This window comes from Coturnix japonica, chromosome Z (genome assembly GCF_001577835.2).
Source record: "Coturnix japonica isolate 7356 chromosome Z, Coturnix japonica 2.1, whole genome shotgun sequence".
Taxonomy (NCBI): domain Eukaryota; kingdom Metazoa; phylum Chordata; class Aves; order Galliformes; family Phasianidae; genus Coturnix; species Coturnix japonica.
In genome coordinates this window covers 27,663,129-27,690,857 of record NC_029547.1, presented here as the reverse complement: position 1 = coordinate 27,690,857, position 27,729 = coordinate 27,663,129, and the positions used below count along the sequence as shown (strand labels likewise).

General features: G+C 41.8%; 2 protein-coding genes across 5 annotated transcripts; both read right to left on the bottom strand.

The window, feature by feature from the left end:
• Positions 1-3,773: 3,773 nt before the first annotated feature.
• TYRP1 (tyrosinase related protein 1) lies at positions 3,774-22,744 on the bottom strand. Of its 3 annotated transcripts, none has more exons than XM_015848997.2 (8): positions 22,658-22,744; positions 13,279-13,751; positions 10,594-10,916; positions 9,322-9,526; positions 7,778-7,945; positions 5,979-6,158; positions 4,552-4,698; positions 3,774-4,096 (listed from the first exon to the last, which is right to left on the bottom strand). In XM_015848997.2, exons 2-8 carry the CDS (start codon positions 13,658-13,660, stop codon positions 3,891-3,893), a joined length of 1,611 nt encoding a protein of 536 aa, XP_015704483.1. In that variant the 5' UTR covers positions 13,661-13,751; positions 22,658-22,744; the 3' UTR covers positions 3,774-3,890.
• Positions 22,745-23,486: 742 nt separating this feature from the next.
• On the bottom strand, positions 23,487-26,590 carry LOC107306126. 2 transcript variants are annotated; one of them, XM_015848993.2, is made up of 3 exons: positions 25,501-26,590; positions 24,775-24,835; positions 23,487-24,431 (listed from the first exon to the last, which is right to left on the bottom strand). In XM_015848993.2, exons 1-3 carry the CDS (start codon positions 25,564-25,566, stop codon positions 23,641-23,643), a joined length of 918 nt encoding a protein of 305 aa, XP_015704479.1. In that variant the 5' UTR covers positions 25,567-26,590; the 3' UTR covers positions 23,487-23,640. The 2 variants fall into 2 exon arrangements, with proteins under 2 accessions (XP_015704479.1, XP_015704480.1); XM_015848994.1 differs by lacking the exon at positions 25,501-26,590 and adding an exon at positions 24,953-25,038.
• Positions 26,591-27,729: the final 1,139 nt, after the last annotated feature.

The window sequence follows — 27,729 nt, the reverse complement described above, 5'->3', positions numbered from 1 at the left end:
AATCAAGAATCAAGAAGCAGATATTGCGGCTGCAGCTCCCTTTACTATCTTCATAAAATAGCACCTGAACAAAGCAGCTGCTGAAGCCAGGAATTTCTTTCTAAATTGGGGGTTAAATGAGATTTGAATTTAAGATTAAATTTTTAGAGAGGAGATTCATACATTCAGGTTCATATTGGTATATAGAAAATAATAATTTCAGTTCTAATCCAACATCCTTGCCAAATCATTATTCTGTTGATAAAATACTTAGTTGTGAGACATTTTCTGAAGAATAAAAATATTGCTATGATTAACTGCATATATTTCAGTGATGCATCTTGAGAATCATTTCAATTGTATGTTAACATAATGTCATTGTTAACCAGCACTTTCAGACAAGAAAGGGGTGAAACTTTCAGGTTCAGGAATATCTCTCTTGGATTAAAAAAAAAATAAAATAGTTTCTATCCAAAGCAGACATTCATCTTTTAAACTGATGGGATATACAATAAATCTATTGAACAAACTATGATACAGCATACCAACAATTACTTTTGCTATTTTCATGCTAGTATCACACTGGTAGCATAAGCAATAAACCTGTTTTATTAAATATATATACATATATTCCTCAATGGAAGATTTTGCCTATGGGAATATAAATCCATTTTACAAAAATATGGAGCAAGAGGGAAAATGTCATTACTGTACCATCTCACTTTCTCTTAACAATCCTCATCTCACAAAGAGATTTCTGCAGGTTTTCTTTATTATTTTGTGTGATCACTTCCAGCACTGTCCTAGAGGTGATGATTAGCCATGCACTGATGTTTTGTGCTTTTTTGAGAAAAGCTACGAAAGTCTGACTCAGCTTTCACAATTCAGTATTAATGGGCTGCAGGGCCTGGTAGCTCTGATATTTCTTCTGATACTGTATAACTACCTTTACTCTGATCAGCTCCCTACTCAGATCTCAGATCCCACTTTGATTCCTAGCTTTTCACGGCTAAGCACATGATAATTTATCAAAGATTCCACCATTAACATAATTCCTGAAAAAATATTGTAAATTATCATATCTAAGAAAGCTATTAAGCTAAGTAACACAGCATAACTTTAAGAAATCATCACTGTATTCTATTCCACTTGTATTATCATGTTTTATTATTATTATTATTGTTATTATTATTATTATTTTGTAGTGTGTCATGATATCAATTCTAAATTAATAAGCTTGTTGTTGCACAGAACACTTCTACCTTCCCTTCTCCATAAAATATGACTGTTCTCAATTGCTTAATCATTAGCTGATTTGATAAAATACTTCAAACACCTTACAGATGTGCTTTTTTATTTGTACAGTTTTAAGAGTTCTTGAACAGAAATCACTTTCAGTCTTGATGCAGCAATACTAATTTTAACTTCTTCATTATAAGGCAGTTTCTGTACCCTCATTCCACACTGCATATTTATTTCCAAGATTAGTAAGCCCATATTAAAAAAAATGGAGTTTGATTATCACTGACTTAGAAAAATATGCCTGGACCATTCTATCTTGGCTCTTCATTATAGTATTTTCATTTATATAGTCTCTCTCAAGAGTCTCAAAACCTTTACCTGCATAAAGGTCTGGAGAGAATCTGAGTTTCTTTTTCTTTATTTTAATTCATTAATTATCGTCTACTTTTTTAATAAGAAAAATAAATTTCAAAAGACAAAGCTTTTCATCATCAACATCAACATCATCAACAACTTTTTCGCCAATTTCTGTGTGATACATAAAGAATTTTTTTTTTTTTTTTTAAATGCATTAACTTCTGTCAGACAATACTTTGGAGATCTTTGCTCGCATCCAAATTTGAGCTTCCTTTCAGTTTCTCCCTATTGGAGCCAACTCCTTGTTTCCTATATCACAGCTGCTTTTTGCATGGTCATCAGTTCAACATTAACTTCTTTTTATTGTTTCATCACTTCAGATAACTGTATTACAACCTCTATACTAAGAAACCTTCCCATGGATATCAAACCCTTCACAGCCACAGAACTTAGAACTTCTTAGTGACTGCATTCTCCAGACCTTCTTGTCTCCTCTTTGTGATATTTTTGCTTCCTGCTCTTGCACTCACAAAGCCAGTGGAAGACTTCAAGTTACCTGTTTTCTAGTACTTCCTTGCCTTTCTTAATTCTGTTGTCAGTTTGAAATTTCAAGCCTAAACCAGATTTCCTGTCAGATGAGTTCAGGAGCAAACACCAAAGAGCTTCAATGGATGGTAGGAATGCTTTTCACTATACCCAGGTCTAATACAGAGTACTACAAAAAGAACTGGCTTGCAAGATTCTTATCAAGAATATATAACTGACACAGTTCTCCATGTTCCTTCTCTCTTTAATTATCTTGCTTGCTGTTTTTCTTTTTTTTTTTTTTTCTTTTTTAAGTCTTTCATAAATATCTGTCTTGCCTCCTTTGTTTTTGTATGGCAGTGCAACAAGTAGATAGGCTGTCTTAGTCAACTACAGACTTATGGCCTGCTCAAAATGTATGTTTTCATTTTAAGTACTGAATGACTTCAATGTCTGAAGTCCTCTTCAAAAGATCTGATTTTGCCATGCAGTTTTCCATCCATAATCAAGCTTCTGCACATTTCATTTCATCCATAAAAGTAAAAGAAATCTATAATGAAAATTCTATTATCTCCGTTTTATAATTGAGTTAAATGACTCACCATGGTAAAAATGCATTACCTAAGAACATTCAACAGGTCAGTAACACAGCTAAGAAAAAAATCCAGATCTCTTGACCTTGATCCAAAGTACTTTGGATCGCCCTACTTTAATCCACTGAAATCACTGAAGTGGATGATTTTTTTAGGTTGCTACTCGGTGCAGGCGTAGAATGCAGCCATTTAAGGTGAAATCTGAACTTCTGTTTGTGTAACTGCTATATTAATTGGCTAAAGTGTAAGAAAATTGAAGACCAAAAGTCTGTTGTCCAATTTACTTTTGTGACTTGAGAGTCACAGATGAAAATTTTCTGCCTAAATATAAGCTGCATACATTACATTTTGATGTTTTTCTGTCCATGTCCTTATGGTTTGTACTTTCTTTACTATTTGCATCACTGTCAAGGTGTAAAATATGTATCCATTTGCATCCTGTGTGTGTTTTGAGCACACCTCATAACTCACTGTAACCACAGAGTTTAGCACAGCGGATAGAAAGAATGGCTGGAAATGGCAGAGGATGCAAAGGGCCACATTCTTCAAGCAGTTGTTTGAATGCAGGGCTGTAGTGTCCAAATGCTGGAGGTTGTTCTTAGTGGTGATCTCTTCTCACAGACACCCAAAAGCACTGAGTATTCCAAAAGAAATTATGGATTTCAGGTATAATGTTCCTCTCAGCATTTCCTTGTAGCTCCATGCCTAGCACAATGGAAGCACAGCTCTGCTCACCTGGCTGAGAGGTCTGACTTGCATTTTGACTATGTTTTTGAATCAAGTGGCCTTTGCTGCTCAGCTCTGCAATTGCTTAGTCCCATTCTCAACTGCCTTACACATTCACAAAAATACCCTGCAAAAGAATTATGGATATAGAGGCTAAGTAAAGTCAAATGACATGGAGTTTCAGCATGTTATTAAATTTTACCAGATCTTTTTCAGAAATATGCATGAAGAAAGCCTGTAGGTGAGCCCTGAAGAATGAGTGAAATTCTACTGAAGTCAACATAGAATTAGCATTTCAAAGGATGATTTATTGATACCTGAGTGTGATGAGGGTGGAGGTGAAGCCTGAAACAAATATATCAAGACAGATGACAGTTTATGCTCTTTATTTTAAAGCAGTTGGATGACAAACATTTAAAAATACGACAAAATAATTGGTTTTAGTCACAAGCAAAAAATGCCATCTCTTCAAACGACAGACTGGCTTGGTGTTGCTATGCCATCGTAATCATCTGAGTAGTGTTGATACTGATCAGTGAGAAGAGGCTGATGCAGCTCATCTCTATTCTTCTTGGCACGTACAATGCATGCAGCAGCAGCAAAGATAACTGCAACAAGAACGAGTGCAGTCACTATTGCAATAGTTATCATTTCTGTTACACGGAGAGCCCGACCTAAAGGAAAGAAAGAAATAAGAAAGTTATTAGAAATTTATTAGAGGGACAGGCCAAAGCTTGATATCTGTCATGATTTACTGAATTTTGAATTAGCAGAAGCTGAAATTTTGGTTGAATATTTGTTCCAAAACATGAGAAATGGGCCTGGGCCTCTCTTCTGGTGTCTGGTTTGCACCCTATCAAGTAACTTAAGTAAGATGCATGATGCAGAAATATGGACATAGTGCAAATGTTAGATACAAGTAAGAACTTCCTCAAGAACTCTGGTGGGTAGTGAGAGCTGTTTGCAATGGTTAGCTATGAATTTGTACTAAATCTCAAATGCAACTGATTCGGAAGATCGGAAGAGAAACAGGCATCAAATATTACGTAATTTGAACAAATTACAAAAGTTTTAGGGGAGAAAGACATGGTGAGAGCAAAAGCGTTAACACCTAGATTGGAATGTTTACCTGGCCACTCAATGTCATAGCTGTATCCCAGGTTTTCTGGTGCAGTAACAAACATTTCATTATTGGTAACTGGAGGCCAGAAAGGCACCATGTTGTACTCCCGGTTGTGTCCAATAGGGGCATTCTCCAGGGGATATGTAGAGATATCTAAATCAGAAATTTAAATCACACTTCTGTAAATAAAATTGAAATCATTATATCATTTGCAAGATTTCAGATTTTTGTAAATAGTGACTCAGGGTGTCTGAGAAGCTTCTTTCTTCTCCTCTCCTGCCCCCCTGTTAACTGTTAAGAATTAGGCCTGTGGTAAACTTCTCATTTCTTTCTGCTTGAACAAGAAGGAGTACAAATATGAAGATGAGAAAACCCTTTTTGCAGTCATCTAACACTGCAACAGTGTCAAAGATCTCTCAAGCATTTAAAATGGGCAGCTGGTATGATTCCAATGGAAGTTTTCTGGAATTTTATGGTAAATCAGAAGAAGGTCAGCTGAAGAAAAAAAAACCAAGAAGACAAACTTCCATTCAGTAATATAATGTTAAGGCTTGTGATATGTCATGTAAGTACCCAAAAGACATACGTTTTTTTTCCTCAAGAGTTGGCATGGGAAAGCCCATGCTGCAGGTTGCGGAAGCTGCACAAAGAAGTCTCAGTTGTGCAACTATCATCTGGAGGAGGAGGAGGGGGCTGGATTGTTTAAGAGTAATACAGCTGCTTCTTTGTGCAGACCAGAGCACAGATGTCTGGGTTACACAGAACTCTCTCCCCAGTTCACTGATACCAGTCTCTTTCCTTCCTTCTTTTCATTTTTACATCCTTCTTTCATTCTTTACAATTCCTTCTATCCTTCCTTCCTTGATTTCACTTTCATTCATTTTCTTCTTTATTCCTTTCCTTTTTTCATTTCAGAATTGAACAAGCACAGGCAGCAACAGTTACAACAATTACCATAATTTATATACGAAATATCTTAAGAGGAATAGCTATAGATATTAATATGGTTCTGGAATTCTAGTAATGAATAAAAAATGTGTTCAGAATCAGTGGCGAGGATATGCAATGCAACTGCTTTTTCTTGTGAGGAGGAAATGCAAATACCCCAAACACAAAGGGAATATCCACAGTATTTTCAGCTTAGATGGTTACACTGCCAGAGATCATGCTTTTGCACACTGAATTTTCTTGAATTATGCCTATTTGTGTTCAAGCCATTTCACAGACAGTGATCTGAAAATGGATGTCAGAGGGGTGAGGAAGCAAGCTTACTTGCTATTACTCTGTCTTCATTAACTTTACTAACTGCTAGAATTCTAGTCTTCTCTCCTGAGCTTGGAAACATCTTGCTGTCCCACCAGAAACTTCTGACATCTTGTGACTGCAAAGACTGATAACCTTCCCTCCCATCTCCATCCATGAGTACATCTTACCAGCTGAATACCTTCTCAGCCACTCATCAAAAACAGCATCTGTAAAGGTGTGCAGGAGGACAAAAATGGGATCATTTGGTGACAAATGTGTTTGCCCTCCTGTTCCATTCAAAAATAGATGGGCCAGGTTGTGAAGGCTTCGAACTGCCGGGTTGTATTTCCCTGAAGGATCACTGTACCCTGAGTATGTAAACAAAGAACAACACAAAAAAACAACACAAAAAATCCCAGTGAACATCTTGTTTGCAAGCTGCAGTCCCAACTGGATATTATTTTTAATCTGAAAGGCTTTCATGTTCTTGTGCTGCTTTGTTTGACATAAATGAGTAGCTTATTCTCTACCTGCTGGCATTTGAGAAATGTCCCTAGGATGAATAATTCCCAAGCATAATTCCCATGTGCAACTTTCAGACTAAAATATGCTTTAAGAAAGAATGTTGAGAATGTAGAGTGCCAGGTTGATGGAATCTGTAGCAAAAACAGCCAAAATAAAGCACATAAGAACATGATAATTAAGTTTTATATTTTGAACACAAACATCTCTCAGTTTAACTGAAATAACTTTTGACTGCAGGATTAAGTTTTAAGATGTTACCTTCTACTGAAATTTGCCAGCTGTTATGTTTTTCCCAATCATTTCCTTGTATTTTGCTAGCACATCTCAGAGAGCCTCAAAGAAGTGCCTCCACAAAATGCTGCCAGTATCCACCACCTGGTAACTCCAATGCTGTAAGTCAAGATCTGAAGCATTCTGAAAAGCTTTCCTGTATTCAAGTGGGTCAGTCTTTTCAGAATCAGATCAGTACAGTTAACTGGCTGAAGCTATTTTTAGATACCTAGAAACTGATAGCACACTTTCCAGATGTGATAAGCATCCCAAACTTTTATATACACTTAAAAGATTGGTGCAGATACTTGGTTTTGTTCTCCAAAAGCAAGAAAATGGAGCTGATTCTACTCTGTCATATAAATGACGCTTCTTCAAGAGAGTCAGAATATTTGCATGTTTGTTTGTATTAGACAGTGATCTGAACTGTCATTTCATAACTCTATTCATAAATTTCAAAACTGCTTGCATAAGTCTTTCCATTTAAAAACTCTAGATTATTAAAGTGCAGAAGAAAACACCAGGATGCTGGCTAATAGTGTGGCTCTAACCTTTATGTTGGTTTCTATTCTGTGATATGTATGTTCACACCCCAGTGACCGAAAACTTAAAGTGCAGAGTTTGAGGAAGAAGGACAGAGCCATATGGCTGAGAAAGAAGGATTGACCTGCCTACCAGTAAATCTTGCAGCATGTCCAGATCAAGGAGACCTCAACTACTACTACTTCGATGTAATTCCAACATGTACTACCAAGGCTTTTTCTTTATTTTGTTTGTTATAATTAACATACAAGAATAGCTTCTGTGAGCACATTTGACTTGCTTAAGGACAATAAGGCTTCTTCATCTTTCTGTGGTCAAAGGTTGTCTGTTCTCCTCTGCAGTAACATTTTATTAGGAGAATTGTACTCGGGGTGGATGTCTGCTAGATTCTGCTTAGTACACCTGTGAAACACTTTTAAGATTTTTATACACTTGAAGAACTGACATACACTATCAGTGTATTTAGAGTAATTATCCAGTAATTAATCCAGAGTTATTTCTGTTAATAAGCTAATACTTAATTCTAAGAACAGTATATTCTTAGCATCCTATAAACTGTCTCCAAGCTCACTTTCAACAGGAAAAAAACTGAGTCTGCTCTCCTGATATATTTGGAGGTGTTCCAAGTCCTTTTGTTTGCATTGCTTACCTTCCACTGTGTTACGGAAACTGTCTGTTGAATTGGAATAAAAAGGAGGAGTGTCAAATATACCAACTTCCAAACAAAGAGCAACATCCTCAGGCTCTGGAAGACGTTGTACCATGGGCCTTGCAACATTTCCAGCAGGATTTCTGCGGATGGGACCACCCTCAGTGCCTGGGGGTGAGGAGAAGTGAGAAAACAAAAATGATGTAGAGCACTAGACCAGAGGATGCATCCTTCTAATGATTGAATTGTGGGGAAAAAAAAAAAGAAAAGAAAAGAAAAGAAAAAAAAAAGATCACACAAATGACTTTTAAACCAAATCAGAGACTGATCCTCCACTCAGGAAAGTAACCTAAATCCTCAGAAAGTTCTCTGCATTAATCTGTGAGCTAGTCCTTTGCACAGGTGGTTTCAGAAAGCATCTAGGTACTTCTTACTGAAATTTGTGGTTCTACAAATGTTTTGGGAGAATTTCCTGTAGTTTTTCAATATGATCTCTTGATGAGATCTAGAATAATATTTTGAGGGGATCCTGATGAAGTAGCTGGGGAAAGTGTTATAGATAACTAGGTATGCAGTGAAGTCAGTATTATTAATTAATGAATAATAATAATTATATACTTTATAATACTCTATGTTCATGCAGATACCGGAGTTTTAGCTCTCGTAGCTAAGTGTAATAAGATTCTGTACACCTCATATTCAAAACACACTCCACATAGCATATCTATTTACATATTTTTTCTCTTTAGAAATGTAAATGTTGAAGGTTGTAAGCAGAGAAGTAAGAAGAAAGCTTAAGGTTCAGTTAAAACATGACAGTGACATTTCAAATTACACATGACACAAGAGTTAAGCAGGCACTTCCTAAGAAGGAACACCTCTCCTATGAGGACAGGCTGAGAAAGCTGGGGCTGTTCAGACTGGAGAAGAGAAGGTTCCGAGGTGACCTGATAGCAGCCTTTCAGTATCTGAAGGGGGGGCTATAAGGAAGAAGAGGACAGAATCATTAGCAGGGCTTGTTGTGATAGCACAAGTGGAAAAGTTTTCAGTCTAATATGGGAGAGATTTAGAGTGGATATAAGGAAAAAGTTTCTTATGATAAGGGTAGAGAAGCACTGGAAAATGTTGGCTGTCCAGAGAGTTGGTGGATGCTCCATTCCTTGAGACATTCAAGGTCAGGCTATACAGGGCTCCAAGCAATCTGATCAAGCTGTAGATGTCCCTGTTCATGGCAAGGGATTTAGAAAAGATGACCTTTACCAGTCCTTTCCAACTCAAATGATTCTATGATCCGGTAATTTCTTAAGAAGAGGAGTAAAAGCATTTCACTCTTTCTCTGTTTCAAGATATTTATTACTTCAGTAAAAGATAGGTGATAACTATTATATCAGAATACTGATGTATGTATTGAGTCAAAAAAAAAAAAAAAAAAGACACTTGAAGTTTTTTTAAAAACTTTTTATAGCTGGAAAAATCCAATGTCATGCAAAATCCTTTTATTAAAGGAATGTTCTCTCCAAACATCTTTCACTGGTCATACTTACTGTTACAAATGGTTCCCAAGCTATCATAGTCTTCTATACTTTCACACAGCACACGCCACTGAGAGAATATTGAATTCTGGCTGATCAGAGAGACATCAAAATTGCTTCTAGCTCCCATCAAGTCATCTGAGCAGATATCACAGGTGTTTTGTCCTGTTGCAAAGTTCCAGTAGGGTAGGCCAAAACTGGGATCCTGTAGCATATTCTAAAATACATAAGCATAGCACTAGTAAATCTCTGCCACAGGCATCTATGATATATACTGCTGGAGGGATATTGAAAAACCATTAAATATATCTTAAAAAGAACCACAGTCCTGCTTCATGGAAATGAGAAAATCTAAGGAAATTTATGGAAAAGCTTTCAGTAGCTTTTCACTTTGATATCTGTGCTTGTTCACCAAAAGAGATTCTTAGACCACTGAACTAACTCTCAAATCCCCCTGTTCAACAAAACCGTACTGTTAGTAGTAAGAAACACCATTTAATACTTATACCCCATTTTCCTCTATATTTTGAAGACCTGACAAATGCAGTGATGCTTGTAGAACACTGAAAAAAATAAGCCAATTGTGGAATAACTGAGCAGGTAGAAAAGGAAGGAAAAGGAATACTGATCTTTCAGATTGTCATTGTCTGGTTCTAGTTTGGTTTGGAATTTAAAAACTCTGGAGCACTGCCTCATTTCCATTGTGCATTTACCAGGATTTATTTATTTATTTATTTATTTTTAATGAATAATTCTACATGAAGAAAGGGAAACAAGAGAATTGCTTATTTATGAAACAGTCTCACAAAACATAAATTTGTCTAACCAGTTGTACTGATTGTAGAAATAACACTATTCTGAATCTCTGCAATACTTTTCTTTAGAATTTCTGCTGTTTTGATTAGTTTAAGTTAGTCAAGAATTGTGGCTTTGATACAAAACTATCAATTATTATTTTGGTCCTTTAAAATGCTTTCTGTGGCTTTCTGTGGGCTAATCCAGAATATGTATTCAATTTTACATTGAATTTTATATAACTTGTTTTTTTTGCTATTAATTTAATTGAGATATTATTACTATTAGCACTTTTATAATATCTGTCTAAAATGTAAATACATTCCAGCAAGTTTAGTATAACTTTTTGATACTGAAATTGAAGCAAAATTTCAAAGTATGGTAAAAGCTGCTGTAATTTTTAGCTATTATGAGATAACATGAGAATGAAAAATTCATCCATACCAAGCACAGTAGGAGCACATGACTCAGCATTAATGCTAATCTTACCTGCATATCTCTTTCAAGTTGCAGTAGATGATACCTATGCCATGTGACGAAAGCAGGTCCCTCATGAGAGAAATCAACTCTTTCAAAGCTCTGCTGCCCTGCACCAAGGAAAGTCTTCCTAACAGAATAATAGTGAGACCACACAAAGTAGTTATAAATGGAGATATTTTCAAACTGTGGTGTGTTGCCATCTGGTCCAAATATTTCTTCACGTCTCCTTGTGGCAATGACAATATCAGGGTGGATTGTCACCTTGGCTTGATGAAGAGCATTCACAAAACGTCTTCTCTCTTCTGTACTAAGATCCAAAAGATTCCTTCTGACTACGATAATACAGGAAAAAAAAAAAAATCACATAGACTTGGAAACTGAAGTCTGATTTCACAAGACTAATTTATTTTGTTCTTAATAAATTTGAGTAAGTCTCTTTCTCTTCAAGCATTCCTCAAGAATTTGTTAAGGCAAATCAGTGTAAAAATAATTTTTAAAAAAAGTACCAGAAAGGTTAATTTGAGTGAAAATAAAGTCTGAAACCTTATTCATCCCTTCTGAATGTCGTTATCTTCTACTGTTATAAGTAGGTATGTGTTAATGGTTATATCCCAAAAATTATGAGGGCTGTTCTGAAAGTAATACTTCCTACTTTTGCTGTTCTATCCAATAGTTTTTTTGTGCTACTTGTGTCTGTTGTAGTTTCCATGGAAATAAATAGAACACATTACCTGTGGAGCAACCTATGTATTTTAAATTATTTTTATCCATATAGAGACTGAGAAAATTACAGACAAGGAGAGAAGATGACTTTCTAAAATATCAGAGTATCAGAAAAGGAACAGTCAACTCAGTAGCAGTCCCACAGGGCTGAGAAGATTTCATGCTATGTTTAGACTGAAACCAAGATAAAAAAAACCACAAAGCTGTTCTTCACAGTGCACTCATTTTCATTATTAAACATACTGTGTAATCCATAAGAGCCAAGTGAGTTTATATTGATAAAAGAAACAGTATGTCTCCAGCATGAATGAAAAAGATGAAAAAGAAATATAATTCACTGTATAAAATGACGTTGATTCAGTAAAGGGTACTTTAGCCTCACTGAGGTTTATAGAAATGCTGTTCTGAAGCATGAATTTCATCCAAGGACTCTGAATCCTGAAATACGTGCTTTTCTGCTTGGATACTCTAATGGGTATTTTTTTGTTGTTGACTTCAAGTAGGTTGTTAACACATTATTTTCCAAAATATATGTATGATTCTCCACAATAAAATTTTAGGACTATTAGTAAATGAATTTAGTGAATTCAGAAGATCTGAAGGCACCAAAATGCATTTTAAAGATATTTTATACAGCTATGTGAAAATAATCCAATAATTATTTCTAATGTCTAAGCAACAGAGGACAACTTTATGGATGGATAGAGGTGATCTCCATACAGAAACATAAAGCATAATAAGAAGTTAATTTATCACATTTATATTTACATTGTTATGCATGATAAATGTGATTTGCTTAATATTCTAGAGAAAAATAAAGCAAAAAATGCTCTTATATCAGCTACAGTTGCTTTTAGTTTACCCTCAGATTTACTATTCTAAGCTTTTGTCTGCTAGTATTTTTTATTCTTTTGTTACTTTTCAGAGTTGTTGTCACTGTTAATAGAAATTGGCTAAGAGAATTAGAGGGTGCCACTTGACTTAGCCACTTCAATACATGAGTCATGCTTGTAGTTTGCTTATTGAAGCTCAGAGGATGAACAAAATCTTAAGGCCTTTCCCATAACTCTCTAGAAGCTGTTTTTAGGAAGTATGATTATTAATATTAGAACTGGTAAACTTTGGTTTGTTAACTGTTGATGGAGCATGTCCTCACATTCATTGAGTATTTCCTATCTGGTGAAAATAATGGCAGTGGTGAGTTTTGATTCTTCAAGGGGCACTGCACATTTATGTCAGGGACCTGCTGTTTCTCATGTCAATGAAATCCATTAATCATTTGAGGGATTATAAATTTTACAGCATTTCAATATCATCTTTAAACTTCCACTGATAAACAGTAAAATCTTGTTCATTCATATGGCTTTGAGTTACAAAAAAAGATCCAATATCACCTGTTGTTTTTTGTTTGTTTGTTTTTAAATTTACCTGCATTATTCAGCATTTTTCTGCTCCTACAGGTTCTTTGTAACTATTTCTTTTATTTTTTTCAGAGCTCAGAAAGGTCCATCTGTCACTATACTGTCTCATCTGAATAGCTTATATTAAGGCTTTTAAAGACATTGGTAGAAACTGGGTAAGTAAAAATTCACAGGGTGAGGTGTGTAGACTGGAAATGTGTTATGGGACTGTGAATCAGAAGAGCTACTATCATACTTAAACTATCTACAAGATACTCATCAGGTTATCAAAACATTCATTCAAACATGAACATATTCTATTCTTTAGTGGGTTTGGTCTTAATCTTGCTTTGACTACAGGTTTTGTTTCTTCCTTTTATTGTGTAGTCAGCGCAGGTGCTTTGTGCATAAATTAGATGGCTCACTTAACAGCTGCCATTAACAGCTATAGTACCTTCTTATATAAACTTAAGGGACATTTTATCTTTTAAAGAAAAAAAAGATAATCTGGATGCATTTAACATCAAGATGCCTACAGACAGTTTTCATGTCATATTTCTGATGTTCTTACCTATATTGATTTGCTGGCTACAGGTAGGTCCAGTCCATCCAGGGCGACACGACCCACAGTTGTAACCAGAGAAGTTACCATTGCACCTGCAGGTTTGGTTGAAGAAGCGTATGGGCCACTGCTCACGGTCATCCCTCCCATCATGGATGTACTGTGGGCCATGGGGTCGTGAGTCTACTGTCACCTGTACACACCGGCCCCTCCCTGTAGACACTCCACACTGGTCACTACCGGGCCCAAATACAGGGAAATAATCTGGACAACATATGCCGCTTCTCAGAGACTCGATGGTAGCGCACTGGCGAGGGAACTGAGCTCCGACTGGTTCGAACATGTTAAGAAGTAGTGGCAGGGAAAGGAACAGCAGCATGGGGAGCTGCATGGCAACAGGTTCAGCAGAGCTGGCTCCTTCTGAGAACTGTGGTCCGCATACACTTTTGTCTCCTCTTCAGTGACAGGACACCCAGCTCCCTCTACACCAAGAGAAAGACAGATAAAGAGTGAAAACAAGCAAAATAAACCTCCAGTCCACTCCTTCCACCTCAGCAAGTGCCTCTGAACCACATACTTTGGTGACCTAACTGGAAAAGACAACAATTTCTACTGTTATTTCCTTCTCTAATTATCTATACAAAAAACAGCAATAACCTGAGGAGATATATTTACTCCTTGACTATTAAACAGTTCCCAAAGTTTCATTCATCCTGCACATCTGCCAGCCAGATTTACATCACTACCACAAAAATATTTAGTCTTGTTTAAGGTACCTATTTTTCCAATCATTTTTTCTTTAAGTTCAAATTTTTCCCTACTGCATTTAACTAATGTACCCTATTTTCTAGCTATCCTTCTGTATCTGCTTGCTGTTCTTAATGTCAGCTTCATTGGAAAATGAAGGTACAATTCTCCATGCATTGTACCTCTTCTGTGTTTCTGGCACCTCTTCTCTGCTGAGATCCTGTTGTATCTCTGTGTTCTGGGGCTGTTTCTAACTCAAAATAAGCACTGCTAATTTCTTTCCTGTTACAGTCTGCTTGCTAATCCGTGTTCTACCAACACAGCATGGCTTTGCCTCACTCTCCTTCTATTAATCTCCCTTTCTACTTCAGTGCCTTTCCCTGGACTTTAAGTACTTGAACAGCACATGATTTCTTTCATGCTTATCTCCTTGTGATTTTACAAGTTTTAGCAAAGGTCAGAGATAAGTACTTGAATTCAAAACAGAACAACTATGAACGGCTTTCTTTTTTTAATTACTTGCAAAGAAAGGTTCATTTGAAAACATACAAAGAACAGTAGGAAAGTCTGTATATACCAGACCTCTCTCTCTCTCTCTCTTTTTTTTTAAATACTTCAAATGCTATTGTAAAGATCAAGCTGAAATAAATGACAAAACCACATTATTTAGAAAATGAAACACTCTGATATTAAGCTTAGACTTTTCTGTTTAACTATTTATTTAGCTATTTAATTTGATAATCAAATAAAAACACAATTATTATATTGGAATATTCTGAAATGCTAAATTCTGAGAGGGTGCTGTGTAAGACAGAGAAACAAAAATAAGAAGAGAAAAGCACTCTCTGGACTGAACAAAACACTACAGTAGTACCTGCAGGGGCCCAAACTGTCCTAACTCAAGCCATGATTCTCTTTCTGATTTATCAGTAAGGATGGTTTTTAGTGAGACAATTTTTTGTCAAGAGAGATCTTAAATCCAATCAAGACAATAAATTAGCACTTTTCTGTTTAAAATTTCAGCTACAATAGGATGATAGAATCATAGAATCATTCAGATTGGAAAAGACCTTAAAGATCATCGAGTCCAACCATGACCTAACCATACTACTCTAACTAACAACCCTCTGCTAAATCATGTCCCTGAGCACCACATCCAAACAGTTTTTAAACACATTCAGGGATGGTGACTCAACCACCTCCCTGGGGAACCCATTCCAGTGCTTAACAACCCTTTCCATAAAGAAGTATTTCCTAATATCCAACCTAAACTTACCCTGGTACAAGTTACTTAAGGCCATCTCCCCTTGTCCTGTCACCTGTCACCAGTGAAGAAACTGACCCAGCTCTTTCTGTAAGCACCTTTCAGGTATTTTAAGAGAGCAATAAAGACTACTCTCAGCCTCCTTTTCCCAAGACTAAACAGCTGCAGCTTCCTCAGCCACTCCTTGTAGGGCATGTTCTCTAAGCCCTTCACAAGCCTTGTTGCTCTTTAGAGCTGCTCCAACACCTCAATGTCCTTTCTATAGTGAGGTGCCCAAAACCAAACACTGTACTCAAGGTGAAGCCTCACCAATGTGGAGTAGAGTGGCAGGATTACTTCCCTAGTCCTGCTCACCACACCATTACTGGGACAAGACAGGATGCCATTGGACTCCTTGGCCACCTGGGTACACTGCTGGCTCATACTCAGCTGACTGTCCATCAGCACACCAAGGTCCCTTTCCATCAGGCAGCTTTCCACCCACTCCTCTCCAAGTCTGTAGGGTTGCCTGGTGTGATTCTGACCAAAATGCAGGACCTGACAGATGGCCTATTGAAACTCATACAGTTTGCCTTGGCATATTGATCCAGTCTATCCAGCTCTCTCTGTAGTGCCCTTCTTCTCTCAGGCAGATCAGCGCTCCCTCCCAACTTGGTGTCATCTGCAAACTTACTGAGGTTGCACTCAATCCCCTCACCAAGATCATTAATAATGATGTTAAATAGGAGTGGCCCCAGTATCCAACCCTGGGGGACACCGCTTATGACCAGCCACCAACTGGATTTGACTCCACTGACCACAACTCTTCAGGCCTGGCCATCCAGCCAGTGTTTCACCCAGCTGAGCGCATGCCCATCCTAACTGTGGACAACAGCTTCTCCATGAGGATGCTGTGGGGAACAGTGTCAAAGGCTTTAATGAAGTTCAGTTATACCACACTGACAGCCTTACCTTCATCCACTAAGTGGGTAACCTTGTCACAGAATGGAGTCAGGTTTGTCAGACAGGATCTTCCATTTCTAAACCTGTGCTGACTGGGCCTGATCCCCTGTCTGACCTTTAATTGATCCATGATGGCTCCTGAGATTATCCATTCCATAACCTTCTCCAGCACTAAAGTGAGACTGATAGGACTGTAGCTACCAGGATCATCTTTCCAGCCCTTTTTTGAAGATGGGCATCACATTGTTGAGGAATATGATTTATTATTATTATATGTATATTATATGATTTATTCCTGTTGAGGAATATGGTTTAGCTGGGAAGTATTGGTAATGGTTGGACTAGATGATCTTCTAGGTCTTTTCCAACTTTGATAATTCTGTGATTGTCTCCAGTCCTCTAAGTCATCCCTTGTTAACCGGGACTGCTGAAGAATGATAGAGAGTGGCTTGGCAACCACATCTGCAAACACACCCTGACTCCTCCTCTCTGTCCCTCCCTGAGGCATTTTCAAGGCAAGGGGGCATGAATGCAGAGCAGTTTCCCAGGCAATGCCCACACTATGTTAGTCAAGTAGCTTCTCGAAAGAGCAGCCAGATTGCTTTGTTATCTTGGGGTTCCCTGGATGAAGGAACTGACTGAACCTCCCCTGTACTTTCTGGTCAGTCGCTGCTGTTTGGTCTGGGAGAGCTCTGAAGCAGCTAACCTCGATGATCAAAATCACAGAATCACAGAAAGACCCAGGTTGGAAGGGACCTCAAGGATCATGAAGTTCCAACACCTCGCCTGGCATTCAGCAGAAAACTGATTACTTACACCTACTTTTGCAGAAGTAAAAACAGGAGAATACACCCACCTCTGCTAGGCCACTGAAATAGTTCTTCTGAGCATTACTTATTCATTCCCAACAGTGATGCATGACATGCCATTACATTTAGTGTGTAATCAAACACACTGTATCTTGATTCAGTGTAGTACCAATAACTTTATGATGTTTCTACCCTCTCTTCCTTCCCTTTCTCCCTTTTCAATAGTTTATTAGTTGTCAAGCCACTCTCCATCACTGAGTTTTTACACAGTCTAACTGTGATAGGATAAAGGGGAGTGGCTTTAAACTCGAAGATGGAAATTGGATATGAGGAAGATATTCTTTACTCAGAGGATGGTGAGGCACAGGAACAGGTCAAACAGAGAAGTTTGTAGTCTCATTTCTGGAGATGTTCAAGGCCGGATTGGACAGAGCCCTGGGCAAGCGTTTCCATTTTAGCAGGTTGGAACTGGGTGGGCTTTCAGATCCCTTTCAACCTATGGTATTGTATGATTTAATGATTACTTTGTATCCCACTACACTACATGAATTAAATTTTGAAGTGGACACATCCTCACTGGATGGCCTGCTGGAGAAGATGAGATTCCCTTCACCCAGAATCAGAAGATCAGAAAATTATATAGAAAATAGAATTATATAGAAAACTGATATATTTTTTTTCACTGAGTATATTTCATTGTAACCAGTTTCGGTGGAAAAATTGTTATTGAACTTTGCTTCACTGGAAGTACTTGGATGCTATGCAGGACAGCAGGTTGGTCATGAGCCCTTGCAGTCAAGAAGGCCAGTGATTCCTGGGATAATTTTATAAGAGTGTAACAAGCAGGCTGAGAGAAGTAATCTCCTCTACTCTGCCCTGGTGAGGCCACATTTGAATATTGTGTCCAGTTTTGGGCTCCTCAGTTCAAAAAAGACAGAGATCTCCTGTAAGTCCAGAAGGAGGCAGCAAAGATGATAAAGGGCCTTTCCCATATAAGGAAAGGCTGTGTAACCTAAGTCTGTGCAGCCTGGGGAAAAGAAGACTAAGGGGAAGTCTGATTAATGTTTATAAATATTTACAGGGAGGCAGAAGGCAAATGGATGAAGCCAGGCTCTTGATGGTGCGTAGCGAGAGGACAAAGTATAGTGGCCTAAAATTTGAAAATAGAAAGTTCCATTCAAATAGGTGGAAGAAAATCTTTATGTTAAAATGTGATGGAGCACTGGATCAGGTTTCCCAGAGAGGCTGTGGAGTTTCTTTCTATGGAGGTATTCAAGACCTGTCTGGAAGCCTATCTGTGTGACCTATTGTAGGGTATCTGCTTTAAGCAGGGGTGTTGGAAGATCTCTTGAGGTCCCTTCCAACTCCCACAGTTCTGAGATTCTGTGATTAATAAAGTTAGTACTATTGTTAACAAAGATATTTCTCTCTTTCTGTATAGCTATGCATAATTTCAACAAGGTTCATAGATAGTACAGTTATGATGTCAGTAGAAGGGTACTGGAAAAATAAATAAAATCTGTCAATCATTTTAAAAGTAAACTTGTATTTTTTTATGGAAAGGAATTTTTAGAGATGACAGGTGTGCTAGTGTTAAGATTCTTTGATGGATCATGTAATACTCAAAGACCTTTACGTCAACTTGAAAATACTTGTACTTTTTGAGATCTGTCATAACTGGTGATATTTACAGTGAAAAACATGGAAAGATATTTTTTCTTTTTTTCTGACTAAGTAGGGCTTTCACATTCTAATTTAAACAAACAAGGACATTTCAACCACTAATCCACCATACACTGCAATAGAGAAACAACAAAACAACCCAAACAAACCAAACTGAAGCAAAACTAACAAAAAAAACCCCAAAAAAACAATTTAAGAGTAGATCTTCTCCTGTGCATATTAGAATGCAAATTTGACACTTTCCAGTAAAGATGAAGGAACCATCCTCTGAAATGTTTACGACAAATCTGTGAGTAGTACCCTATATTCTGTCAGCTCCGTGGCTTATGATGAGAATGCAGAAACCTGGGTCTGCTGTCTGCTTCCTTGTGGTGGTGTGTGTGATACAGATGATGTCAGATCTGGACCCAAGGACCAGCTTCAGGGCAGGTAAGACTGCACTGGGTAAGGGACCTAAAGCAAAAAGGCCAACTGATAAGCAATTTTTAGGGCTTTTTGAAGCCAGCAAAAGTGCTCTGCCTGTGCCAGGGGGCTGGCAGCTTGTGGGCAGGCTGCTGAGCCAGCAGGAGTGGAGCTGGCACTGCCCATTCTTATTGCTTGAGCTTGACCGTTTTCTGCAAGGCTAAAAGCAGCCCTCAAGAGGGCAGAAGCTAGCCAGGTGGGAAAAGGTGAGAAAAGGGTGTTGTTGTCCATTGATAACAGGGAAGGAAGTCTGAGTGTGAGCACAGCCTATGCATTACTGCAGCAGCAGGTGTGGGAGGTGGCTCTTATGGTAGGACACGTCTTTTGTCTTTGCTCAGGAGACTAGCTTTCCTGTGACACACCTTGAGGCCATAGCTTCAAACATGCAAACATGCAAACGTGCTCTACCAGATGATGGGCTTGCCTCAAGAAGATTGTGGCAACCCAGACTGAGGGCTTGCCCAGAAATTTGGCAGTTCAGAACTCTGGCTGCAGTGAGTACCAGAGCCTGCTGCTCCTGGGGGAGGATGGGAAGGATGCACCTGTGTGAGGTGTGAGCAGGTGGATGAGCTGCTCAGCCTGATGGTGGAACTTAAGGAGGAGGTAGAGAGAAGCATCAGAGAGTGCAAGTGGAAGAGTGACTGGTGTTGTAATTCTCTGTGAGAAAGACACAGAGATTGCACCACCCAAAACTGTAGTCAACCCTCTCCTTTGCCTCAGTCAAACAGAGAGAGCCAACTTGAGAGGAGAGGAGGAATGGCAGCAGGTCCTAGCTCAGCAATGTGGGCAACCCCCATCCTGAACTACCTTGGTTCCCCAGGTGCCTCTACGTAATATGTTTGAAGCCCTGAAACTGGAGGGTGAGGTGGCTGAGGGTGTGGAGGACTGCCTCATTCAAGCTTTTCTAAGGAGAAGCAATCAGCTCCGTGCTTAAAGACTGCCTCCTCCAGTAAAGAAAGGAGGGTGATAGTCATAGTTGACTCCCTTCTGAGAGGAACTGAGGGCCCAATATGTAGTCCTGCCTGTAGGGAGGTGTGCTGCCTCCCTGGGACCAGGATCAGGGATATTTCTAGAAACTTCCTAGTCTGATCTGCCCCTCTGATTATTATCCTCTATTGATAGTTCAGGCTGGCAGTGATGAGGTCACTGACAGAAGCCTGAGGACTATAAAAAATGATTTTAGGGGACTGGGGAGGTTAGTTGATGGAGCAGGCATACAAGTAGTATTTGCCTGTATTCCTACAGTGGCAGGGAAGGACACTGAGACGAGCAGGAAAACCCACCTTATAAACACATGGCTGAGAGGCTGGTGCACATGGCAAGAATTTTGGTTTCTTTGATCATGGGGAGGTCTACTTGGCACCTGGCCTGAGGTCTGCTGATGGGTATCACCTATCTCAAAGGGGGAAACGGATCCTTGCCCAGGAGCTGGCAGGACTTGTAGAGAGGGCTTTAAACTAGATATGAAGGGGGAAGGGGATAAAACCAGGCCTGCTAGAGATGAGCCTGGGGGAGCGGTAATGGGATTAGGGGTGAGGTGAGGGGCTCAGCTGAAGTGCATCTACACCAATGCACGCAGCATGGGCAACAAACAAGAAGAGTTGGAAGCCATTGTGTGGCACACTAACTATGACCTAATTTCCACTACAGAAACATGGTGGGACTGCTCCCATGACAGGAGTACTGCAGTGGATGGCTACAAACATTTCAGGAAGGATAGGCAAGGAAGGAGGAATGGTGGTGTGGCTCTCTGCGTTAGAGAGTGCTTTGGTGTTACCGAGCTTGTGGCTGGGGATAATAGGGTTGAATCCCTATGGGTAAAGTCCAAGGTTAGGGCTGGCAAGGTGGGCATCTGCTATTGGCTGCCAAACCAGGATGAAGAGACAGATAAGGTGTTCTATGAGCAGCTTGGTGGAAGCTGTGTGATCACCAGCCCTTGTCCTCAAGGGAACAGAGGGGAACTTCAGCTTCCTGGTCAAATGCTGGGAATACAACACAGCACAAAAGAAGTAGTCTAGGAGGTTTGTGGAGTGTATGGAGGATAACTTCCTGGTCAGCTGGTGAGAGAGACTATGAGAGGAGCTGCCCTGCTCTGCCCTGAAAATCAGAAAGTCAAAAGCCCAACTTGAACTCAACCCAGCTGCTGGAGTAAAAAGAAACAATAAACTCTTTTACAAATATGTCAACAGTTAGAAGAGGACTAAGGAGAATCGCCATTCTTTGATGGATGAGGCTGGGAATGTGACTACTGAGAATAAGGAAAAGGCAGAATTTCTGAATGTCTTTTTCTGTCTTTAAAGGTCAGATTAGTTATCCTCAGGGTACTCCAGTCTCTGACCTGGTAGTCTTGGCTGGTGAGAAGATAAAACCCTCTACACTCTGGTGGCGCAGTGGTAGGAACACCGCTTTGCAACACTGGAGGCCCGGGTTTGAATCCCTCCCTGTGGCGCAAGAGGTAGAAGTGCCGCTCTGCTACACAGGAGGCTTGAATCCTGGGGGTTGGACTTGATGATCTCTAAGGTCCGTTCCAACCCGCATGAGACTGTGATACTGTGATACAATTCAGGAGAACACAGTCAGAGATCTGCTACTCCAGCTGGACTGCCACATGTCCATGGGACCAAATGAAATTCACCCAAGCGTGCTGAGGGAACTGGCGGAGATGATAGGCGAGCCGCTTTCCATTATCTATCAGTGCTCCTTGTTGACTGGTAAGGTCCCAGAAGGGAGGCTTAGGGGAGACTTGTTGCACTCCATAACTTCCTGAAGGGAGGTTGTGATGAGGAGGGTTTGGCCTCTTCTCCCAGACAACAGACAGAACCCAAGGAAATGGCCACAAGTTGTGCCAGAGGAGGTTGAAATTAGGCATAAGGAACTAGAGTCAGGCACTAGAATGGCTGCCCAGGGCGTTGGTGGAATCGCCATCCCTGGCATTGTTTAAGAGGTGTCTGGATGACGAACTATGAGGTACCGTTTAGAGGCCCGTGGTAGCAATGGTAATTTGGTTAGACTAGATGATCTTGCAGGTCCCTTCCAACCTTGTGCTTCCATGACTCTATGATTCAAATTTGTCTCAGCATTGCTCAGCCTCTAAGACAGCAGCCTCCTGTTTGTGCCCTCAGAGCAGCTCCCAGGAACAATGTGGGTGAGTAGTGCTGGCAGGTGAAGAGTCCACAGCTCCCATCTTTGTGTCAAAGCAGAGTGACCAGCTGTATCTGCACATACTGGAGAGTTGGAAACTGGTCCGTAAGAGAACAGAAGTTACTGTCCGATAAATGGGAGTGACTGGAGGCTGCTTCCAAAATGTGAGAACTGCGTTCTTCATATGTGCATTGTTTAGCCAGTGCAAGGGAGAATTTGGGCAACAGAAGCCATTCTGCAGCCTTGCCTGCTGCTTCACGCTACCTTTCTCATCCCTATCCCCACAGACCAGACAGGGCTGACTCCTGGATCCCAAGCCAAGGTGAGCCAAAGGACTTACCCTGAGCTACCTCAAGCCTGCCTGCCTGTAGAAGGAGCTGATGGCCAGTTCCTGGCGCCGTGGGAGCCTGAAGTCCCCTTGCATCAGCTATAGAGGTGGTGCAGGACTCCTGCTGTGGCTCCAGATGTGTCACAAAGCCCCAGGCTGCTCCAAGGCATAGCCATTATGAAGAAGCAGCTCCAGCCAATTGGCACTGGCTTATCCTAATCTCTGTGTCCTCCTATGGGACAGCGTATCTTCCCTGATACTCCTGAGCCCATCTCCCCCCTCGATCCCCAGGGAGGCTCCCATAGACAAAGCTCTTCAGCATAAGTAAATAAACTTATTTATTTTGAAAAATAAAGAATTTTTTTTAAAGAGAAGGGGCAATGCTGAGAGTGGCCCTTCCTCTCCTTACAGGCAGTTTTGGATGGGCTTAGAGACAGAGATACTTGTTGTCTAGGGCATCCATCACATCTCCCATCAGACTGTGTGGACCTTCTTGTCAGTTGGTATGGCTACCGCATCCTGGGCATGGTGCAAGTGGCATGATTTCTTGGAGCCATGGACAGGGTCACTGCAGGGCTGTAACGATGAGCTGCCGTAGGTGGTGGTGTTCTCTTGTGCTCTACAGAATGTGTTGGTGCTCAGTCGAGTTAGAGAGCTCTCTTACTTTCTTGTAGCATCAGAATAGTCCTCTTTATTGTTTTTAACATACATCTTATATGCCATTCACTTACAAGCAAGACATTCCTGTTCCTTTAACAGTTCTTGTAATCACTTAATTGGTTCTAACTTCTCCCAGACAACAGTGATAAAGGATGAAAGCTTTATAAATTGAAAGTAACAGTGCATATCAAAAGATCCTGCTGTCCACATTTGGATGCAAACAGACAATGCTTGCCCTTTGTCTCATGCTCTGGTCTTCCAGGGCTTCACAGTGATAAGGTGTACCAAACAGTCTCATAAGGTCTTTGCTGACTTGTTCATGGTTACATCTTCCCCTACGATGTTAAACTGGCAGGTGGGGGGCTGCTGCACTCTGCATGGGTGCTCCAGACCCTCTTGAGTCCCCTCGGGCACGTCTTCCACCAGGGCCACCACCTGTGTCTTTTGGGGCCTGCCTCAGTACAATCTTCCTTGGTCCAGTCCTCAGACGGTGCAGTCACATATGTGCAGGTGGACTCTGTCTCCGAGGACTCTGATGGATGCCGGGTACGAGAACGAGGGAGGCGGAACCACAGACACTCCAGCTTTTTGGCGCGGATGTGCAGCTCCAGTTTCTCACGCTCCTCCTCGGACAGGAACAAAGCCTCCCGGCTATGGAAGTAGGTGGGAATCGGGCGGGATCCTGGTGCCCTGGCCGCACGCCTGATCCGGTCACGATCGAGGGGGTACTTCTTCTTGAGTGTGCAGTCTGGGGCACCCTGTGTTTGCTGTAAACGTTGCAGCAGTTCTATGGACTTCCTCACTCTCACAGGGAAGAATCGAAGCTTTATCTCCAGGCATTTTCTGGCTATGTGCATGGAGATCTTCCTGGATCGTGCCTGACTGAGACACAGTTTTGAGATGACGGTAGCCACTGCACTGTGTCTCTGGCATCTGATACATTTAGTGTCAGCTACACACAGGCCTGTGATGTCCGTTTGAGTGTAGCTGTCCTTTAGCAGCGCTACTTTGGCTGTGCCAGGCTGGCAGCCAGGCAGCCCTGACAGCCTCTGGTCCGCCTTACTGCAGGAGCGCAAAGGTTCACGCCGAGGGCTGCTCTGCTTGGTGGCTGCCTGTCTCTCAGCACCTGCAAAACAGGGAGAGGCCCTGAGCCATGCTGGGCCGGGGGCTCTGGGGATGCTCTGGGCCAGGCATGTCCAGGTAGCCTGCCACATCTGTTACCGCAGACTGGCTCCTGCCCCTCATCACCCGCAGCTCTGCCCCGCCACAAGGCCCGGCCCAGCCCTGAGCATGCACCCACCACGGCCCAGGCAGGATCGGATGCCCATGCCCTGGGCTCATCTGGCCAGGATGCACTGTACCAGGTTCTGAGCCATGGCTCAGTTGCTCCCAGAGGCTGGGCCCGGCCTGCCTGGGGATGGATACTCCTGGGCAAGCCTGGGGCTCAGGCTGACCCTCAGAGGACTCACCTGGCTCTGGTGCCACTGCTCTCTGCCACCATCTCCTCCACCGCAAGCGTCGTCTGCCAGCCTGTGGGCACGCGGACATGGCACAGTTACACTCCTGAGGGGTCCCACAGACCCTGCCCTGACTCACCCAGCACAAGTCCCCTAGCCACTAGTCTGCCCCTCTCTCAAATCTCCCTACCTGTATGTTTTGGTTCACGGTGAACAAGAAGATTCCGGCCACCAAAAACATGAGGCCGTAAAGAAGGACAAGGGTAACAAGGATAAAAGAGCAAGCTGCACCACATTGCTAAACGCCGGTCGTGACCGCAACAGCAGAGGTGAGACCACCGCTCTGAACTCAGAACTGAGTCCAACTGTGTTGACATCACAGAGCTGCCTACCCACCCCGGAACTGTGACACATTGTGAGATGGAGCCTGGGTGGGGCACTCTGCCTCCTGCTGTCCACCCCGTGTCTGCACACACTTCACTCTGGCCTCCATCTTGTTATGAGGGCTCCTCTGAGATGGCAGCAGTTGAGGTCCATCTGCCACTGATTTGTCTTCCCAGTAGCCTAATCTCTTCCATTTCATCTCCACATTTCCCAAGGATTCCTCCTGCATATCTTATGTTGCTCTGCATGCAACTTCCCAACTGCCACCCCATCACTACCAAGGCCAACAAACCATATCCCCAAGAGACACATCTACACATTTCTTGAACACCCCAGGGATGGTGACTCCAGCACCTCCCTGTGTGGCCCAGCCTGTTCCAGTGCCATTCTTGATCTTCGCCATTCTTTCAAAGAATACATTTTCCCGCGTCCAACCTGGACCTCCTTTGGTGCAGTTTAGGGCTGTTCCTTCTCATCGTGTTGCTGCTACCTGGGAGAAGAGGCCAACCCTCACCTTGCTACAACCTCCCTTCTGGTCGTAGTAGAGAGTGGGGGGAGGAGGAGAGGGGGTGTTTCTGTCTCCATCAGGAAGGGAATAGAAGATAAAGAGGTGTCCCTAAAGAGCAGTCATGAGCAAGTCGACAGCCTAAGGGTGACAGTCAGAGACCAAGGCATCAAAGGGAGTCTTGTGGTGAGTGTCTACTGCAGGTCACCAGATCAGCCAGAGCCTGTCGATGAGGCCTTCTACCTCCAGCTACAGGAGGTGTCGCAGTCGCAAGTGCATGTCCTGCTTGGGGACCTGCAGCAGGTTGTAAATGGCCTGTGCCTGTACTTGTGTCCTTGCGCCCTAACGCAGGGCGCTCTTCCACAAGTTTCCCAAACCCGTCTGACAAGCATCTGTTGTGTACAAGTTATTTCGGCACCTCTCACATCAAATTTTTTTGATGATTTTTTTGTCCTGCAATCCCACCTCAAATGACCCTCCTTCTCCACATTGAAACAAACCCTCTTCGCTGCCTTTCCTTTTGCCTCCCCTAATGGTTTCAAGGCTGCAGCCAGAGCGGCAGTAAGTGATTCCATAGAGGCCATAACTGAGGTCTCTACCACCTTAGCCACCAAAGCAGAGCTGGCATCACTGCTCGTCTGTTTTACCTTTTCTAACAGTTCTGCCACTGATGCTGTACACAGCATTTGCAACAAAATTGCCCACGTTTTTGTATTTGCCTGCTCTATCGCTAGTGCTCTCAGCATCATTTCCTTAGTTTCTGCAGTAGGTGGGTTCTGACATCAGCGCTTCTGTTAACTGGTCAGTGAAGTTCCCAAACAGTAAGAGGAGGACAAAGGAGAATATTCACTCTTTGCTGGATGAAGCTGGGAATGTGACCACTGAGGATAAGGAAAAGGCAGAGGTTCTGAAAGCCTTCTTTACATCTGTCTTTTAAAGCCCGACCATTTATCCTCAGGGTACCCTGCACTCTGACCTGGTTGTCTCAGTTGGGGAGCAGACTAACTCTCCTCCCCCGTGGCCTCCCATGATTCTGGAAGAAATGGTCAGAGAATTACTACTTCAACTGAACTGCCACAAGTCTATGAGGCCAGATGATATCCACCCAAGAGTGCTCAGGGAACTGGTGGAAGTGATAGCTGAGCCACTTTCCATCATCTATCAGCGCTCCTTGTTGACTGGTGAGGTACCAGAAGACTGGAGGCTTGCCAGTGTGACTCCCATTTACAGGAAAGGTTGTAAGGATGATCCAGGGAACTGGAACAGGCCTGTTAGCCTGACCTCAGTGCCAGGGAAGGTTATAGAGCAGATTGTCTTAAGGGAGATCATGCGGCACATGCGGGATGACCAGGGGATCAGGCCTTACCAGGATGGGTTCATGAAGGGCAGGTCCTGTTTGACTAACTTGATCTCCTTCTATGATCTAGTAACCCATCTGGTGGATGAGGGGAAGGCTGTTGATGTGGTCTAGCTAGACTTCAGCAAAGCCTTTGACAACTGTCTCCCACAGTACTCTCCTGCAGAAGCTGGCAGCTCGTGGCTTGGGAAGGTACACTTGGCTGGGTAAGGAGCTGGCTGGAGGGCCTGGCTCAGAGAGTGGTGGTGAATGTAGTTAAATCCAGCTGGCAACTGGTCATGAGTGGTGTTCCCCAAGCGTCAGTGCTGGGGCCTGGCCTCTTCAATATCTTTACTGATGACCTAGATGAGGGCATTGAGCGCACCCTCAGTATGTCTACAAATGACACCAAGTTGGCTGGAAGTGTCAGTCTGACTGAGGGTAGTGAGGCCCTACCGTATGATGTGGACAGGCTGGATAGCTGGGCTGAAGCCAACGGGATGAGATTCAACAAGACCATATGCTGAGTCTTGCACTTTGCCCATGACAACCCCAGGCAATACTGCAGGCTGGGGGCAGAGTGGCTGGAAGACTATATAGAGGAAATGGACCTGGGGGTATTGGTTGATGCTCAGTTGAACATGAGCCATCAGTGTACCCAGATGGCCAAAAAGGCCAAAGGCATCCCAGCTTGCATCAGAAACAGTGTTGCCAGAGGAACAGGGAAGTGATTGTCCCCTTG

Excerpts from the sequence above, each read along its gene's own strand:
- TYRP1 (XM_015848997.2), bottom strand. The coding sequence starts at position 13,660 with ATGCAGCTCCCCATGCTGCTGTTCCTTTCCCTGCCACTACTTCTTAAC. Across the intron at positions 10,917-13,278 it reads TAGCCAGCAAATCAATATAG|TCAGAAGGAATCTTTTGGAT; the intron begins GTAAGAACATCA and ends GTATTATCGTAG. Across the intron at positions 9,527-10,593 it reads AACTTGAAAGAGATATGCAG|AATATGCTACAGGATCCCAG; the intron begins GTAAGATTAGCA and ends TATGTATTTTAG.
- LOC107306126 (XM_015848993.2), bottom strand. The coding sequence starts at position 25,566 with ATGTATTCTTTGAAAGAATGGCGAAGATCAAGAATGGCACTGGAACAG. Across the intron at positions 24,836-25,500 it reads AGGCTGGGCCACACAGGGAG|GCTGGCAGACGACGCTTGCG; the intron begins GTGCTGGAGTCA and ends GCGTGCCCACAG. Across the intron at positions 24,432-24,774 it reads AGCAGTGGCACCAGAGCCAG|GTGCTGAGAGACAGGCAGCC; the intron begins GTGAGTCCTCTG and ends CCTGTTTTGCAG.